This window comes from Scardinius erythrophthalmus (assembly GCF_964197995.2).
Source record: "Scardinius erythrophthalmus genome assembly, chromosome: 8".
Taxonomy (NCBI): domain Eukaryota; kingdom Metazoa; phylum Chordata; class Actinopteri; order Cypriniformes; family Leuciscidae; genus Scardinius; species Scardinius erythrophthalmus.
This window is the reverse complement of record NC_138228.1, coordinates 44085896-44105744: the sequence shown is the minus strand read 5'-3', so window position 1 is coordinate 44105744 and position 19849 is coordinate 44085896. Positions and strand designations below refer to the sequence as shown.

At 39.2% G+C, this 19849-nt stretch overlaps 1 protein-coding gene across 1 annotated transcript; it reads right to left on the bottom strand.

Annotated features, from left to right (window-relative positions):
- Positions 1-618: 618 nt before the first annotated feature.
- On the bottom strand, positions 619-19843 carry abcc5 (ATP-binding cassette, sub-family C (CFTR/MRP), member 5). The gene is made up of 24 exons (XM_081372516.1): positions 19798-19843; positions 19427-19600; positions 19193-19340; positions 18527-18675; positions 18326-18433; positions 16905-17258; positions 16736-16807; positions 16502-16626; positions 15613-15685; positions 14497-14700; positions 14255-14398; positions 13551-13647; positions 12646-12830; positions 11670-11816; positions 11440-11569; positions 10359-10641; positions 10038-10224; positions 6746-6835; positions 6463-6652; positions 4946-5105; positions 4123-4201; positions 3792-3905; positions 3523-3687; positions 619-1891 (listed from the first exon to the last, which is right to left on the bottom strand). The coding sequence occupies exons 1-24, from the start codon at positions 19804-19806 to the stop codon at positions 1790-1792; spliced, it is 3489 nt and encodes a 1162-aa protein (XP_081228642.1). The 5' UTR covers positions 19807-19843; the 3' UTR covers positions 619-1789.
- Positions 19844-19849: the final 6 nt, after the last annotated feature.

The window sequence follows — 19849 nt, the reverse complement described above, 5'->3', positions numbered from 1 at the left end:
TAGTAACAGTTAATGAATCACATTACGTATGGTGTCTGAAACTATCCCGTTAACGGTACCCCAGGTTTTTCTAAAGGAACTGTTCTGGGGATAAGTGTACGTTAAATGAATAAACAAAATAACAATATATTACTACAATATAGTCTTGGCTGGCACAGATAGTGACATGATACTGTTGGCTTTTCAGTTAACACAGGTCCATTTACAAGTGCACTGAAAGTGCTGGATTCCTGACGTTTTTCACTGGGATGCAGAGGTGTTTGTAGTTTATGTATTTTCTCCTAAGGTACAAGAACTTCATACAGTCAAGATATCAAGTCAACAAAAAGAATGAATGTAATATTTTAAGAAATTTTAACAAAGGGCTCATTCATTGTACGACTCAAGTACATCAAGCCTTCTTTGGGTCTTTGTCACCCTCAGAATTGTAATGTTCTTTCTGCAAAAATGTATTGGAGATAATTATAAGAAACGGCCCATAACGAGTGAATCTATGGGAAAGCGCATGGATTATTATTTGACTAAAATGACCTTCTATAGTCATAGGCATATCCCTCTGGTGTCACATTTTTTATTAGAGTTAATCCTCTCTCATTAATCCAGAAACATAGACACAGAAAGGGTAAACCTAAAATAAATTTATTGAGACGGCGGAGAGCGTACGCTCTCATCCACCCTTTTCACAAGGCAATTAAGAAATCATGCTAAGGCTATGGAAAGAAATGGAAATGACACTGACATTTTCGCAGGGTCTGATGAGGGAACGAGGGTCTACAAAATCAGATTCCCCTTCATACAGACCGCAAATGAGCATCACAACCTGACTCGGAAGGTCCATTCAGCATGATCTCTTTGCACCAGTGTTGTGATAGACAACGTAACACACGCGATAACAAAAAGCCCGTTCAGATTACGCTCGACGAGCATCTCTTTTGGGACAAAATCAAAAGAAATTCAGAGACCTCCTACTGAGGCGAACTCTTCTGTGGATACAGTGCAAAAACAAGCCAAAATGAGAAATGCTTTCATACATAGAAGAGAAACAAACTGAAAAAAGAAAAGAAAAAAAAACCCACATAAGAGGAACAGTAAAAGGAACAGGCAAAAATGTTAACAGTGTAAATAGGCTAAAAATATACAAAGGCCTCTTAGCTAAAGAAGACTGAATCCTTGGGTGTGCTGAACAAGGATACAGTGAATAAGCAGCACTGCGTCTCTTACAAGAGTCCCGCGACTCAGTGCTCGTACAGCATCCTGTGGACAACATCACCTGTGCCAACGTTTAGGGTTCAAGTCACAAGACAACATTTACACATGTACTCAAGACAGTCAAGTTGTCAAAAATATTAAACTGTAATGAAAGATGATACATCTGAATGTATATATATATTACATAAATGTACAAAGACCTGCAGAATCAATACAAAAGGACTCTGCAACCACCTTGTAAATGTATATATATATATACTCATAAACAGAGATATGCCCTCTGTGAAACATACCAGTTTGCATGAATTAAACTACATGAAAACTGATTTCCCCTCTCCATTATGTAAATATCATTACAGTATCAGTGTTTCTTGACCTAACCATTTAAACTGACAAGTAGTACATCTTAACAGGCATGCCCCTAATGACAGCCCATGAGTTTCATGGAAATACAATAATCTCCCTCCCCAGGTCCCTATAGGTTTGCAGGAGGGAGTAACATTGAAGCAGCAATGACTGGAATATTAATGGAGAATGTTCCCTTCAGTCCTCTGGAGTGAAACCTTGGCTCGGATGTCCTTTAGCCTCTTACAGAGATTTTGTTCTCCACCGCTGCCAGCATCGCACAGAAGCGAGAGTTTTCATTCGCCAAGAGCTTGGACGGCTCGTCGAATTCCACCACCTGGGTCAAGAAGAAAAAACGAGTCAGTTTAACAGAGGAACCACAGAAAGAGGCTTCTTTCAACAAATACGATTGAAGGAACCATGGAGCAATGGATTTCTTCCCACTAGGGCTGGGCGATACATTGAAGATTAGCAATAGTGTCGTCAAAGGCATCGGCGATATCTCTGACTGTGTCTATCGGCAGAACCCTAAATATTACCGCGATATCTTTGCTGACGATATAGACCTTATATGCCTCATTCTTTCGAATATCGTCTTTGAACTTCCGTTTTTGCGGTCGCTCTGTATATTCCTATGGCATCGCTGTCCAGGAGTATTTAGTTTTTGAAGTGGATTTACTTAATGTAAAGTTAACGAAAGTTATCATGAGGATTGTAATGATGTCTTAACAAATGTCAGTAGACCGGGAAGATTTTAAAACGAGCCGTTCATTCATAAATACGTTAAATAAGATCGCTGTGAAAACACAGACCGGAAGTCAAAAGACAACGAGCGCAGCGCTGAAAAGGGGCGGGGCTACATAAGGTCAATAAAATTAGGAAATATTGTGACTATTGCAATATTTTTAAAGGTTTAGCTTGTAAAAACAGTAAGCAAATTTCACCTGTTTTTTTTTGTCTCACGACTATGACAGCCGATAGGCAGATGCTTTCAAACGCTCCTGTTCGTGTATGATCGCGGTCTGTGAACAGTGTCAAAGGTTTCTATGCACAACGGGTTTGACAGCGTTGAGCATTTTAGCCAATCACGGACATCATGTCTGTTGAGCGTGTGAACGCAATAGCCAATGCATTTGGAGTTTTTTTACATCCACTCAATACCGCTCAAAAGGTTCACTTGGACGATCGCCAATCCTTTCGTTAAAACAAACAAAGTGTAGACACTATGTAAATAAGAGATTAATAGCACAGTGTAGACAACTTCATTGATCACAAGTGCCGAAGTGATTGATAGCCTTATTGATTATTAAGGTAGTGCTCTTTGCTTGCGTTCTGTTTATAACCAATTCACCATTTAAATACAAGTTTAATTTTCATGCTGCTAGATACACACTGCAAAAGTACAGGATTAATTATGAAATACTGGATTAAAGATAGGATTGAATTCGATACAGGATTACATTTGAAAACATGATGATTGACACTGATTTTAGTCACTACAGTTTACTGATACTGTATGCATTTAGTCTTTCAAATGCAAACTTGTTCTATCGTAGTGTTTCTCTGATCTTCATGTTTCTTTATTTTTCTAAAAGATTTGTTGTTGCAACAAACACAACTTTTAGTAGGAAGACCACACATATTTTCATATTTATATATGGGTAAATATGATTTTAAATGTTCCTTTTGTGATCATTTAGTAAAAAGCAGCATGTCTAGATTATTTCCAGATCATGTCATTTTCATGGGTGGGGTGGGGGGGGCAGTGGATGGGCAATAAAATCAACTTTTAAATTTTTTTGAGAGCAAATGCAAAAATATCAAAGATTTGAATATCGTCAAAATTTGGGAAAAAATGAGAAATGTTTCGCTATATCACCCACCCCTACTTCCCACAGCAACAACCTTTGCTATTGTACTGCTACCACAGATTGTTTTTCATCAAATCTAGTCATGATTACACCGTACCTGTCCCTGATTGAGCACCATAATACGGTCACAGTTGAGCACTGTGTGAACTCTATGTGCAATGGTCAGCGTGGTGCAGTCCTCGAATGCATTACGAATCGTCTCTTGAATCAAACAGTCGGTCTCTGTGTCCATGGCCGCTGTGGCCTCATCCAGGATCAAGATCTAAAAATTGGGAGGAAACAAAGTGGATGACCTGGTTAAATGAGACAAAGTCTGTTTTATCTGCTAATCCCAACTGGCAAAGATCAGTCAGTGGGAAAGCTCACCTTGCTCTGTCTCAGAAGAACTCGAGCCACACAGAGCAGCTGCCTCTCGCCCACCGAGAAATTCTCCCCGTTTTCCACCACCTCAGACTCCAGCTTTAAAGGCAGCTGAGACACCTAAACAACAGACAGGAGATGCAAAACGCTGAATTACAAAGATTCAAGGCCGTGGGAAGAATGAAAGAAACAGTAATACAATGGAGGCAAGAGCAACAAGAAGTCAGCCGAGATTTCATACTTGCACTTGACAAAGTGAGAAGCTGCTATGTAAAAGAGTTGGTAACCTGAAACAACTTTGCCTGTAAACGCTATACATGGTGTGGGTTTGGCTTACACATTCTTTCATGTGTGTCCTCTCCAGGGCATCCCAGATCTGCTCCTCTGAATACAGCTTAAATGGATCCAAGTTGGATCTGTTTGAAAATACAGAATACAGTTGGATGACTAAATAAGAAAATGACAATTAAAAACATTCATATGAAGTGGGATTAAGGCACTTCTGCATGTCTCGTGTGTCAACATTGCCCACTGTCCAGTCTATTTATGTAGCACTTTAATTGTTTCAAAGCAGCTTCACATGAATAAAATGGCAAAATAAAAGTGTTAATGTTGTAAAATTATGAAAAAATTTTACTTCAGCAGTAAAGCAGCTCTGCAAAAGGCAATAATTCTGTTCAATGTTGATTCAATTGAGTTTAATAACAGCTTTATCCAGCTCAGTTCAGTTCAGATTTTGTTCTCAATGCATTGAACTATCATGTGAAGCAGCAAGCTATAGCATTACCACTGCGCTTGCACAGGTCAAGTCTTGTAACGCGATGCTTAGAGTGCAAGCAATTTCCACTTCAGCCCCATTTGCTGTTGACCTTTCAGAGTGATTACTGGACTGGATTACTCAACATAGATGTCAAAAATCAAAGCAAGGTGTTTCTGTGCTATGTTCAAATACACGTTCTTTTGTCTGATTTCACAGTTTTCTCTGTTTCCGATGTCTGATTTCAATGTTGCAATTTTGTAAAATCGTCCTACTGAAACATTTTTCATGAGAAAGTTAATAATAGCGCGTGACGCATGAAGTCCTATCCTAATTCGTGTGAAAGGGTCTTTGGGAATCAGATTAATTAAAGTATAAATCAGAGGAAGGAGTGTATGCGTACCTGACAGTACCACTGAAAAGCACTGGCTCCTGTGGAATGATCGACAGCTTGCTGCGCAAATCTGCAAGGCCAATGTCGCAAATGTTGACACCATCAATCTTAATGGAGCCGCCACATGGTTCTACCAGCCGGTAGAGAACCACTCCTAGAGAAGACTTCCCTGAGGACAGATAAGATGGCAGATTTAGGGCCCTATCTTGCACCCAGCGCAATTGACTTTGTACAACGACGCATGTATCAGTCCTATTTTGCACCTGACGCACAGCAGACTTTTCCCTCCACAGACGCACGTCGGTAAATTAGGGAATGAATTTGCGCTCCCGGGGGCGGTTCAGCGAAAAGAGGAGGCGTGTTCCGGTGCAAACGTTCCCTGTTGCTGTTTTGCAGTTCCAGAAAACAATTCCGCCACTGACCAGGAGAAACCTAGTCTAAAGTCAGTGGCGCGTTATTCAGATGCTATTTTAAGGGCGCATGCTTGGCCATAATGTAGCATGTGCACAACGCGCATACACTTTGCTTCTCTCATCTACACAGATGCAGCAGTTGCCATTTTTGCACACCATACATAATTACAAGGAAAAATATTACCACACGAGGGAAATCATTGTGGTGTCCATGAAGATGTGAAAAAATAGGCATAAATCTAGCTTACACATTTACCCAAATTATTATACGCCTGTTTAACCGAAGCTAATTTTGCTGGGTTTCTCCATCCCCATACAATGTCACTTCTCTGTGTTTTATGGCCCTGACGAGAATGTCAGTCTCTTCGGCTGTGAACCGCTCCTGGCGTGCGTCTGGCAAATCCGCCATGGAACAAGCGCGCCTGCTCTTAAAGGGAATGTGAGATGACGCTCTGATTGGTTTATTTCACGTTACACCCAAACCACACCTATGAGTAATGAAGCTACTTCAGACCAACCCATTTTAGCTTTGCGCCGAGCGCAAGAGTCACTTATCCCGCCGGTATAATAGCAACAGCGAGATCCGCCCACAAAGTTACTTGTGTTTCGCGTTTGATACTAGTGTTTCAGATCGTTAAAATAGGGCCCTTAATGTTTTTCTCTTTATGACATTATCTGATATCACCTTCTATTTTTGTCATGAAAGTCATATTTCATTAAAGGCTTGGGGCCTCATATGTGCACATATTTTTTAATCAGAAAATCATATAATTAATAAATGATACAAAAATAAAGCAATTTAAACATTCTCATTTGCTCAATAATTATCTTTACATTTGAATAAACAATGCTGGATTATTGTAATTACTGGTATATATGAGTACAAACACTGTGTACACATGCTCTTCAGTTGGCGTACGCATAAGAACATTTTCACTTCAGTTTTTGCCTTTATAAATCCTGATTTGTTCCTCTCTTTTGACATAGGAAAAAATCCATGGACTTTAGGATCAAATCCGATCGCACATGTGTTTTATAAATGAGGCCCCTGATTCAAAAAGTTACATTAAATTTAATATCGTAATTGTTGAGAAAAAAAGAAAAGAGACTGACCTGAGCCTGTTCGTCCTACGATTCCGATCTTCTCTTTCGGTCGAATGGTGCAGGAGACTTTCTTCAGTATTAGTGGGAGGTTGTCTCTGTACCTCATCTCTGTTCCATCAAACACTATCTCACCCTCCTGGGGCCAGTCAGATGGAGGAGCCTTGTTTTTCACCCGCGCAGGGGCCTCCAGAGACAGAGACTAAGACAGAGAGAGGGGACAAAGCAAACGTTGATGAAAGATGAAAGTTTTAAAGTTGAAATTGTCAGTCAAAAAATGATGCAAGACAAGTACCTTGATGTAATGATGGATTCTCTCTACTGAGGTGAACCGAGCTTCGGTCTCAGAGGCCAAGCGAACAGTAAACTGGAATAATCCTGTAAGCTGTGAGAGATGAAAGAGATGTTCAGTAAAATCTGCTTCCTTTACACAATAGCTTCTGTTGTGTTAACTGACAATATGACCCTATTCAATCTCATTTGAGGCACATAAATGTGTTCACGTTTCAATCCAGTCTTATGCTGTTTCCACACTTGTTTTGATTGTTTGGTCCAAACTCGAGTCTGATTCCCTTCCTATTTCACCACAGGTCCCTATTATTTGGCTCTAAACCACAGTGCATTTGCGTCATCAACATGAAGACCACCGTGAGTACTAGTGGCACCTGTTTACTAGGGTATCTAGATAATTAATGACTCAGGAGGAGAAGGCGCTAAAAATGGAAAGCACCATTCTCGCTTCACTTTTTTTAACTTATATTTTGGCAGAAAAACGGAAGGGACAAATGCACAACATGCACAAAATGGCACTTGCGTCCATCTGCCATTGGTGCAAAAAACAGTGGAGTTTCAATTTCTGCAGAAGCCAGCAGCAATGAGAAATGTGCCGCTCTCCTGGCAGGGCATCCGTCCTGCTTGACATCAGTTAGTGGACAACCGCTATGGATTTTTTGATGCCCAGTGTCGATATCTTAAAGAGCAGGGTGGTCAATGGCCAATATAAAACTGAGATATATCTTGCTGCAGGTCTTTTGCGTCACTCAAGGGTTTTTCTGAACCTGCCTTCTCAGAAATCTGGTTGCAGCCGTTGATCGCTTCCTTTTTCTGCCCCGTCCAGGAAGTGTAATCGCTGTTCCTTTAACTTTGAACTAGCAAACTATGCTTCCAACGGTGTCTCTAGGAAAATTTTGTGACTTTGCTATCTTTTTATATCCTGTTCCTTGTTTCTGAAGGGCAATGATATCTTTCTCTTAACTTTTTGGACCATTCTTTTGACTTATTTCTAACAAGCAGTCAAACGTGACACTCAAACCTAACCAGTTCAGATATTTAATGTGTTCTAGTTCATGCACACCTGGTGCAACTAATGAAGCCCTTGATTAGTTGCATCAGGTGTGTTTGAAACAACACCTGTTTTGCAGATTTGTGCTGTTGTGAGGGATTTTATTCAGGGGGTTGAATAATTTTGAGACCGCAAAAGTCATTTAAAAGCGATTTCAATACCCCGCATATTAATAGCGGTTCCCTTATGCCCACAAATTATATACAATATAATTACCCAACTATATTTTTTTATACTATTTTTTCCTCACATCTCACATTTTTTCTATCATCATGTCCCTTTAGGGGCTTGGCATTCGGCTTCGGGCACATCCCTACTGTGGACACAAGATGAAGTTTGCTAGGTTTGTGGCAGTAAATATTTATGAGCAGTGTTGGGGAAGTTACTTTTAAAAAGTAGTGTTTGCTCGTTACTCGTTACTTTTAAAAAAAGTAATCCGTTACTTTACTTAGTTACCCCATTTGGAAAGTAACTTTTTACGTTACTCGTTACTATTACGTTACTTTTATGTTGCTTGACTTTGGGCAGAACCCAATATCTGTTCCTAAATATGTAGACATAAAGTTATACAATGGAGGACATAACAGGTAATTATTTTTTGCTCTTTATTATAAAAAATAGTATCAATTTCGAAAGAAAAAAAGTCCTTCTCATTGGCGCTGCTGTGTGCGGCAACTTTTATTCTCAGCCGGCTCTGCATCATGGGGTAGAGTGCGACACTCCGCGAATGAGCAGCGCGCCCGCGCCACTTCTCTCCGCTCCGCTCCCCCTATCCACCGAACTTTAAATTTCGGCAACAGCCAATAAAGCGCTCCTGCTCTCTAACACCGGTGCGAATCGCGTCTTGATAGCATAGGACAAAATGATATAGAAGACATAAGCTTAGTTTTCAGACATACGACTCACTCTAAGGGAGTAGGAGAAAAAAAAGAGATTTTGAGAGAAAAAAATATATTTTGTTTAAAAGTACACATATTCAAGCTTTCTATATATTTCTCAGGTCTTTGAGACAAGTATAGCTTATCTGAGTTTCGGTTCATTTACAGTATGGAGACGAGCTCCAGTTCACGCGCTGGTGCCGTCATGATTATTTTGCATGCCATATTTACTTATTAATTAAATTCAGGCAATTAATTGGTTGGTAAAACATTGATTAAAATTAAGATACAATTAATACACAACGAAATTCGTTTTAAAGAAAGTCTTTCTACAAAAACAAACTTAATAAAGTGGTCTAAATCATGTCTGCCCACTCCATTTGTCTCCCGATATATTGCACAAAATTATGATCTTACTTATGCTTTTCACTTTTCATATAATCAACATAGATTAAATTATTTATTTATTTATTTTATTTAAACATAAATATGAAACTAAATAGTTTTCTTTAATTTACTTCTTATTAAATTCAGGCAATTGATTGATAAAACATTGATTAAAAATAAGATACAATTAATACAAAACGAAATTCACTTTAAATACAGGTTTTCTACAAAAACAAACTTAATAAATCATGTCTCCACACAAAATTGTTATTTAATTTAATTTAAACATAAATATGAAACTAAATCGTTCTCTTCAGATCTCAACCGTTCTCTTCTCTCAAGCGCGCAGCTGAGGCAGTGTCGCTGTCAAATATATCCATGGGAAAAGTAACGTTGCGCCGAATTGAAAAAGGAACTACGTTTCGTTACCAAATTTTTAGTAGTAACGCGTTACACTACTTTTTACCCGAAAAAGTAGTTACGTTACTGTAACGCGTTACTTTGTAACGCGTTACACACAACACTGTTTATGAGACACTCAAAGACTTGTTTAAATGATTTTAAAAATGTTTAAAATGAGTATTTACAGAATCTAGTATATAAAGTATTATAAAGTATATAAAAAGTATTAAAGCATTTGCTTTTCAGTAATTAGAAAGAACTGTACAAAGACAGAAAACTAAAGAAAGACTGAGAAAAGGAGCTCCCTGTATTGGGTTCTTAGGGCTGTCAAAATAAAAGTCCCACTTCCAACATCGGCCAGTAAAATGATAATATCGGCAATGGCGATATTTCGGTCGACCACTATCATCAATTGTGTTTTACTTTTGGAAATTGGGCATTGTTGAACTACAGCAAACAATATCCCAAACCTGTTTTTAAGAGTTTCAAGAGTTTAGGATTCAATTTTAAACCAAATGTCAAATGGTTAACACTCAAAGAGTCAAAAAATGAAAGACGTTTTGCACAATTTCCCTCACCTGTACAGCATAGGAAATGGCCAGGCCTGCGTATGCAGGAGGGATCTGGCCGTGCATGAGGACAATCATCAAAGCCGTTATGCTAATGAGAGCCACACTAATCACATCCAGACGCACTGCCAGCCAGCGCATGGCACAGCTGAACAGATAGAACGGAGCCTGGTTCTGATCCAGCAGCTCCTGATACCTGGGATAAAAGACACAAAGTCTATTAAGTGAGCTCACTGGAAGTCTTATCATAAACCTATCGTGTAATGCTTACCGTAAAGCACATTAAAAGAAACAGTATAAAATGATGCAGAATGATATCCCAGCATTCACCTTTGAAGGAATTCGTCCTCTCTTCCATAAGCATGCACGGTGGTCAGGCCCTGAATGCTGGAGGCAACGTGGGACAGGAACGGTGACTGTGTGATGTTGTCTAATCGTTTGAGTTCTCGAATGAAGACTCGTGAAACCACGTGCAGCACCGTAAAGAGGATGACCAGCGGCCCTACTGCCACCAGGAACCAAGGGAACACGCTGCCAATCACACCCAGGCAGAAGAGCACCAGAATCACGTTCTGAATGAACATCTCAGCCTGGAACGGCAGACGTGTGTCCACTGAGAAGACAGGGAAGCGTTTAGAAATGTAAGACAGGTAAGAGAGTCTGATTTTAGGAGTGTGTGATATGTATCGTCTACAATAATATCGTAATGTTTGTTCTAATGATGTCACTCACTTTGTAAAACACAAACAAAAACCGGCCTGCTTTCATTGCGTGATGTAAAATGCCCCCAAAATTCAATATATGAGGCGAAATGGCCCCTTATGCCTTACATTTCTATTAGTGCTGTCAAATCGATTAATCACGATTAATCTCATCTAACATAAAAGTTTGTTTTTATTTAATATTTAATCACAAATTTATATATATATACACACACACACATATTATATAAACACAAACTTTTATGTTAGATGCGATTAATCACGATTAATCGATTTGATGGCACCAATTTCTATATGATATAGTTTATCACTATCACACAAGCGTGCTAATTTTCCTCAATATCACCAGCACGACTGCAAATGTGATACTGATTTTATACAACAGTTTAATAAACAAAGTTAATATTGTGAGTCATATATAATTATTAACAATATTGTCTCTAATATTGTATTTCCAAACCAAGCCGTTACAGAACTGCTCTGAGTCTCCGGGAAACACAGAGTCGAGTTTTGTTCATGAATGAATCAGTGGATATGTCCGAAATCGCCCCTACACAACACGTCTAACACATTAACCAAAATATAACTATAGTTAAAATCCCAGAAAATACAGAGATGTTATTTTTTTGTCAATTTCGCACACCCCATTTTAAGATTATTAGACATTCTAACCCTCCAACAGTTCTCACCTTCATCCATGTCTTTGGAGAATCGGTTGAGGATGCGAGCCGTGGGCGTTGTGTCAAAAAACTTCATTGGACTACGAAGAATCTTCTGGAAAAGTTCGTCATGGAGCTTTGAGGAGGCACGCAGAGTACCCTAAAAAAAGAAAAAGATCCGAATGAAACATGGACCTCTCCCTCAGACAGCTTGGTATAGATGCTATAAACCAACTACATGTAAAAATGTAAAATCTCACCTTGACAAACACGGTGCCTCTCAGGAGTTTGAGAAGGAGCATGATTCCCATAGACATGGTGTAGACACCAGCGTAGTGGTGCATCAGAGGGTTATCTCGCATACTCTCGCTCACGACTGAACTGTTCCCCACCTGCACTGTGGTGTTCTGTTGAGCAAGAAACCATAAGGCAATTATAGACACACAAATAGTTTTGCATTACATAGTAAAACATGTTAAAAGGATTACATTTTGTTAAATCTATTTATATAGTATGAATCAATGGCCTACTTAGGGGTGCGTATTGCCAAAGACTCATTATTACAATATTAATGTTAATGTGGATTCACAGTATGGCATATATTTATTGTCTTAACCTTTAAAGATGGCTTGAAAACTTTTAATAGCCTTTTCTTCCCTATTGTTACGTAAATCCAAATGAAACAGCTTCTAGAACAAAAATAAAAAGTAGGGCAGCACTTGGTTTTGCCCATCAGGAATTGACTGGGATCCTTGTTGTTTGCACATTGGTGTAGAGTTAATGTTAAAGATTACGAGGGCACATTAATTAAAAAAGATGTGCACCAATTAATCATTTACAGTAAACACTGCAATCTTCAATTAAAAATAAGAATTGTCAATTTATATTTATTCATTACAGAAATACTGTGATGAATATGACGCAAAGATCAAGCTTATTACACCTAACCAGTAAAAAAACAAAGCGAAGGCTGAGCAGCTGTACTGAATGTTTTTTCTAATGTTTTAAATATCGATATTCAGTGCATGAGTTGTGATCGAAACAAATATAATTAGTCATTTGTGATTTGTAATTTCCAAAGTTTGACACACTAACAGTAACAGCTCCAGAAAGAAAAGACACAAACCAGCGATTAAGGTCACAAGCACATCAAATATTTAAACACTTCTACTCTGGTCTCATGGAAATGAAGCCTTTCTGCAGTTCCTTTGCTCCAAACTGCCCAGTGTCTCTTACCCCGCTGCCCTGTTTGATCCAGTAGCTGAGCCACCAGTTGCTGAAGGCTATGCTGCCCACATTGACAATAAAGAGGGCCAGGATGAAGAGGAAGACGAGCCACCCTCCTAAAGCCTGGATGTACACTTTGTACACTTCACAGGGCACTGAGCCTTTCCCTCTCTCTTCCACCTGCATCAGCTGACCTGAAAGAAAACCGACAGGAGTGAGGTAGATCATAAGGTCAGAAGGGTAAGCATGACTAAACGTGAGGTCTGAAGGGAGGTTATGTAGAGCAGAGTTTCTCAACTGGTGGGTCGCAGAACCTGTGCGGTTCAAAGAAACAACAGACGTAATTCTATGTTTTTCTGATGTGAGACTTTTATTTTGAAAGGCGTGCGTGAAAGCTGTTGACTCTTCTGTCAGACGCATTTAAGTAAAGAGTGCCTGATAAAAACACGTCGTCCCGATTCAGTATCTGCGGTCAGATGAGTTGTTGTCAGGTTATATCTCAGTGTAATTATTTTAATGTTATTGTTGTAACCTGTTAGAAAAAAGTCTCTCACCTCACCTGTCATGTCAGCCGTTATACTGTGCTCTTCAATTGCACGTGCAAATGTGGCAAATATCTCTTCATTATAAATAAAGCGCAAAAGAAATTACAAGCATGTTGTTTCTGTAACCCCAAAATGCCACTATTTGTGCAATTTTGTATATTTTTTAAATGACTTTGGTGGCTCATACCAACTTACTAACTTTATTGTATTAACAAAGTAGTTTGGGACTGCTATTTGTATTTTTTTAGGAATAAAAAATTGGGTCGCAGCTTAATAACCATGGGAAAATGTTGGTCCCATGGCCAAACCAATTGAGAATCACTGATGTAGCGCACAGTATAATTTACGGTTTAACATGCTCATACTTACCATCATCCTGATTGACTGTTTTTTCTTTTTTGACAGATCCTGCTTTTTTGCTCTCTAAGGGTTTCTTCAGGGAACTCCCAGATTTCTTATTCGGAACCTGAGATGACACAAAATAACAGATTCGAGAACTCCCCCATGTGCAATGAGCAAGAACTGGTGGTTGAAAAAGAGCTGCGTAAACATTTAAAACTTCTCCTTTTAGAGTCATACGGGTCTGGAACGACATGAGACAAATGAGGATGATGATTTTTGGTGAACTGTCTCTGAACTATTTCACCATCTTCCCCATTTCATCTGTTTTACATAAAACAGGACCTTTAAGGGATAAGATGATACTAGTCAGTATGACTTTCTTTACTTTGTGGATTACACATTTTTTGAATAATGTTTTAGATGTTTTGTCCATTTAATGAAATACTGTATAAAGGCCTGATATACTTCAAGCGAAATAGAAGAACGAACTGCTGTGAAATTATTTCGAACAAAATCAGGACAAAACGACGTCTTCTGAAGCGGCATGATTGTTTTTTTATAATAAACAGACTGAAATTTAAGCCTTTATTCCTTGAAACTCAAATCAACTATCATCAAACATCATTGGTTCTTGCAAATCATGCGACCAAACGCCATGAGGTTAGTTACAACATGGGGGCGGGTAAATGATGATAGAGTTTTCATTTTTGGCTGATTGAAGAGATACTGACCTCAATGATGTGTGTTTCTCCCAGTTGAAGGGTGTTAAACATGGCGGCGTAGTCTCCGTTCACATTCATCAGGTCCTCATGGCTGCCTTGCTCTGTGATGCTGCCGTCACGCATGACGATCACGTCATCACAGTCCACCAGATACTGATAACAGAAACGTCCATTACCGTACGATGTGATCGTAATCCAGTGCTTACATGGTTAAAAGATCTCGCATGACGGGGCATGACATTGTACCGTACCTGTAGCTGGTGAGTGACAAAGATGACGGTCTTGCCACGCAGCTGCTTCTTAATGGCGTTGTTAAAGATGTGATTTCCGACATGAGCATCCAGAGCACTTAAAGGGTCATCAAGAATGTAAATGTCCCGGTTGCTGTATAAAGCTCGCGCCAGGCTTACCCGCTGACGCTGCCCGCCGCTCAGGTTGGCACCACGTTCACCAATCTGACAGAGGGAATCACACCACGTATAAAACATTGGCCCTGATTATAGGCTCATTATAGATGAGAATTTAGTGTTTGTAACGAATTATTATTCTATTTGTAGCTCAGGCCTAAGAGTATCTCTGCTGATTAGTGATGCACCAATTTTTTTTTTTTTACCGAAACACCTGAACCATCAGTTAGCCGAAAACCAAAAGTAAAGTTTATTTAATAATCAATGCATTAATCGAATTTATTTAATACTCAATATTCACATATAAACATTTAAATTGCACATAAGGCAGTTTCTATATTAAAGTTTTGATTATATAATTATGTTTTTACTCCTATTCATTGTTGAAATAAACGGTGGCTAGACATATGTATTCAAATTTATTTATTAATTCAAATACACATAAAATAATAAAGACAGGTTAAATAAAAATATAATTAATATGTGATACAGAGCATATATTTAGCAAAATACTCCTCTCTAAAGAGTTTTTTTTCTAGCAGAGGACATTGAATGGCTTATTTTGAGGCAAATGCAATGTTACATTTTATTGACATCTTTCCACAGTTGAAACACTGATAGAGCGATAACATGAGACAGCTGTACTCTATCTTTCAACATACCTTCTGATGTTCATTCATGTTTTTTGTGCTATAACTAGTAAAAAGGAAGAGATGATCAGTTCACATGTTGCTTGAACTGATGCGGCTACAGTGATCTCTCCCAGCACATTAAAGAGTAACAAAACTACATTTATTGTTTGAATTTTGTGATATTTAAAAAATTTGAAAACTGAGACCATTTCATATCAATAGTAGCAAAGCGCAAAAGCTTACTGCGATTATTGAATGGGAGTTTTTGAGAATTCTAACTTAAATTTGGGTGCATCACTACTGTTGGTTATTCTGTAGGATGTGTTACCTCAGTCAGGTCAGAACAAGGGAGGATGGCCAAGTCTGGTCTCAAGCAGCAAGCACTCAGAACAGCCTGATACCTGCAGGAGACATATCAAAGATACAGGAGGATAAAATATGATCACGCGTTAAGGTAAAATATCAAGCAAGGTGCCATTACATCTTTAATACGTTGACTATATTTCATCAGGAGGCGTATGGAGGCTGTTTAATGACAAAGAACAAGTGTTCAAGGTTGTCTGTGCTCATTTTATCTCTGTGCTGAGTCACGCACCGCCTGCAGATACTTTTTACTTGCTCAGCCTTCTAGTCTACTTCACGCTGACTCAAACACATTATTCATTTCATTGCTGTAGTGCAGCCGTCTGGCAAACCAAAAAGTACTGACGTGTTTCACTAAAAAAGGCCCCGATGTACAAGCGAAATTGAAGAACAAACTGGTATGGCATCATTTCGAACCAAATCAGGCCAAATCGAAGTTTGTTTGTTTCGAAACATCTTGACAAAGCAGACTTTCCAGAACAGTTTGCTCTGGGTGGTAAACACCTACGAACGACCATTGGCCTGTGGTGATTATGTAATAGGTGTGGCTCTGCTTTCTTTAACATGAAAATCTTCTCCGGCTCATTTCTTCTGCTTCATGCTTTCTGAACTGCTGTTTTCTCACAGCTGTCATTTTTGTTGTGTTCATTTAGTTATTAGGAGGAAAGCACGCAGCACATATGAAAATATTCATCCAAACGGCGCTCTCAGCAATGTGGGCGGCGTCGGGGTGTTCGCAAACAGTATAGTGCTGCAAAGGTGTTGACTTATTTTTTCCCCTAAGCGAAGAACAAAAAAGAACTGCACTGCGAGTGTATCAGGACCTTTGCACTCTCCTTTTATTTGGTGCTCACCTCTCTTCCTCCATTTCCTTGCCAAACAGGATATTGTCACGGAAGGATGCATTGAGAATCCAGGCCTGCTGTGCCACATACGCGAAATCTCCATCAACAGCAACAGTCCCCTCTAAAAGAGTCATCTGGGATACACACACAACAGTGGATCTGAGGATTCTATGAACACATCTAATGGATCAATGAATGACAGCTGCCATTTTTTACACTTCAAATCAGACAATAAACGCTCACCTGGCCAAGAATGGCAGAGATGAGAGATGTTTTGCCACTTCCCACACTGCCACACACACCAACCAGCTTCCCCTAAAGATTCAAACACACAAATGATTATTAGTATGATTATTCCTTGTCATCTTGACCATTATAAATGGACCAAATTAGCATTTGGAAAGGAAAAGACCTTTTTAATAGTGAGATCGACGCAGTGAAGAGTTCTTTGCAGCCGTTGGCTGATGGTCGGCACTTGAAGGGTGTTATCGTCAGGACTGGACGCCATGTCTCCAGACACATCATGCAACAGCTGGCCATGCGTTTCCTCTTCCAACATCACGTGATGTTTCGGGTCTTCGCGCTCCCGACGCTTCTTGCGACACCCTCTCATTCCGAGGCCTATATAGGGTGTACCACGGGGCGAAGGCTGGGCGCTGTGACCCCCCGTTTCCCAAGCCAAACTGGCACCACTCATCTCTACTGCAACGGAGGGATTGCTTGGCTGTTCACGGATCATCTTGACCTCGGCCATCAGGAGCAAACTCTGGAGGAAAATGAAGAAACAAAGAGAAAACAGACTCAATTTATAACATTTACAGGTGCTAAATTTAACACAGAACACAGAGCCTTTTTGTCTTTCTTGTTGCTTTTAAACTATTTAATTCAACTGAAGATTCTTAAATCATGTCTGCATATTTTTCACTTTCATGAAAAATGTTTCTTAAATAAAGACTCAAAGCTTATAACGATGGTGACGTTGAAGTCAAGACTGTAGAATAGTTTGTCTATAGACTACATTTGGCTTTTTACTTTTGGTGATTGTATTTAGGCTTCAAAATTCATTTGTGAGGATTATCATGATTGAACAAAACATGTGAGAATCATAAACTGTTGGTCAGAGAGTTTATTTTCTGCAATAATCCAAAAGCCAATGGAAAAATCCAGTGTGATGCTAACTTCCAGGTTGGCCTACAAAAATACATAATCACTGCAGTGCTCTATTGTTACGTGTTTGATTCTGGCACAAAAATCCAAACAAGTTGGAAGAGAGTCTTATCCAGATGCACGAAGCTGAGATGTTTGGCGAACACAAGTTCAACAACTCTCATCAGGCTTTTTTCTGTTCTAAACAACTAAACACAATTTTTTTGGTAGTTATTAAAAAAATTACTCTTTGTTGTGTCCACTTTCATTTTATTACTCTAACATCACACCCTAAAATCACCGTTTTATGACTGCATCTCCAACACTTTTGATATGAAAGCTGTGCCGCAGATCATGACTTAATGTGATTTTTGTATTCTGACATTGAAATTATAAAGAGACACAACAAAGATATAATCTGCGTGATGTGGGTGAGCTGGGTGGCAACTGGAGCTTCTCAATGTGGTGCTATTCTGACAAGAACAGCCCCATTCCCATCTTATTCAGCCAAATCCCCAAGATCCTCCATCTCGACCAAATCAAACACACCTGAATGATACCACCTGCTCCAACACCTGGATTTACAGGGGTTGCCTTGAAAACCGTAGGCAAAACACACACTAAAGGACAGAGAAAATCTTGACAGAGGTGAAAGTAACAATTTGTAGAAAGGCACAGAAAGCTCACCTTGAACCTATCAATGGCGACAGATGCCTCCGAGAGAGATTTGACAGAAAATGGGGTGACCTTCAAGGCAAAGGTCATGGAATTGAAAACAGTGACGACAGTAAATGCCTGGACAAAAAATAAAAGAAGTTAAGAGTCAATGCATGAGTTCATGAGTACTGTGGTAATGACTACACTTCAAAACAAGCAATGTAACCCTACCTGTGCAGCAGTAAGGTCATAACCTAGCAACATGTGGGTGGAGAATGTTGCCACGCTGGCAATCACCACGACGATAGGCGCCACGCCAACTGTGATGCTCTGAAAGTAGCCTGTTTTTTCCAAGATCTGACGCTCCTCCTCTCTAATTCCTGTTTGAAGGTACGCAATGATTAGCAAAAATGTGTGCATAGAAATTAGTGAAACCAGGGTTATTATCATTAACTAAAACAAAACCATAAAAAATTATTACTTGAAATAAAATATACAAAAACTAGTGTACCTTTCTCATTTTTGTTTAGTTTAACTTGAAGTACTAAACTAACTAAAACTAAAATTTTATAAAAACTTAAAATGTAAACAGAACATATCAAAAAACTAATTCAAAAGACTAACAAAAACTATAATAGTATATGAATGATACAAACAACATATCAAAATAACACTAAGCCAAAAAAAAAATAAAAAATCAATCAATTACACTAAAATAGATTTTTTTTTTAAAAATCATTTATATAAATAAAACAGAATTCCCAAAAAGGAATTACTAGAATTAAAACAGAAAATATTAAAACAAATATAATTCAAAATATATATAAAAAACTATAATGGTATATCAATGATATTAAAAGTAAGCCAAATACACAAGCCAAAAAGACAACAACTTACTTCGTACAGCTTGTGAGAACGCCTTAACCCAGGCATACATCTTAATGAACTTGATGTAGTTCAGAATCTCATTCATCTTTTGAACACGCTGGTCAGTCACGGCTACTCCCTTCCTCCTGAAGTACGCCGTCAGCCTGGAGCTAAACATCTGCCGGCACAGGAAAAACAGAAACATTATAACAGAAACTCCCAGTGGTGGTAAAACCAAGAGAAAGCAGGAACCGAAAAGCTCACCATGGTCGGGTAGAAGAGGATGAAAACGGCAGAACCCAGCAGAGAAGTCGGCCCCAGTACAGATAAGTTGTATCCCATTCCCAGCACGGCCACCAGGGGGCCTCCAGCCAGCAGGCTGCCCACCACAGCGGCTTCAAACATGCGCTGCCCATCACTCGAGCACATATTGATCAGCTAAAGAGAAAAGCAACACGTACATTGGCAAGATGTGCGACATATACCACCGTAAAATATATTTGCGGGCATCACCTTCTTTTTCTTTCACTCTTCATCTCTTCACCATTCAACACCCTAGGATATCTGCTCCTAACCTTCCTAAATGTCCAATTCATTAATGCGAAAAACTCCTCGTCTGTCCCTCAACACCGTACCTGTCCCATGCTCTTCTCCCGGAGGCTGCGCAGGCGCAGTATCTTGTGGAAG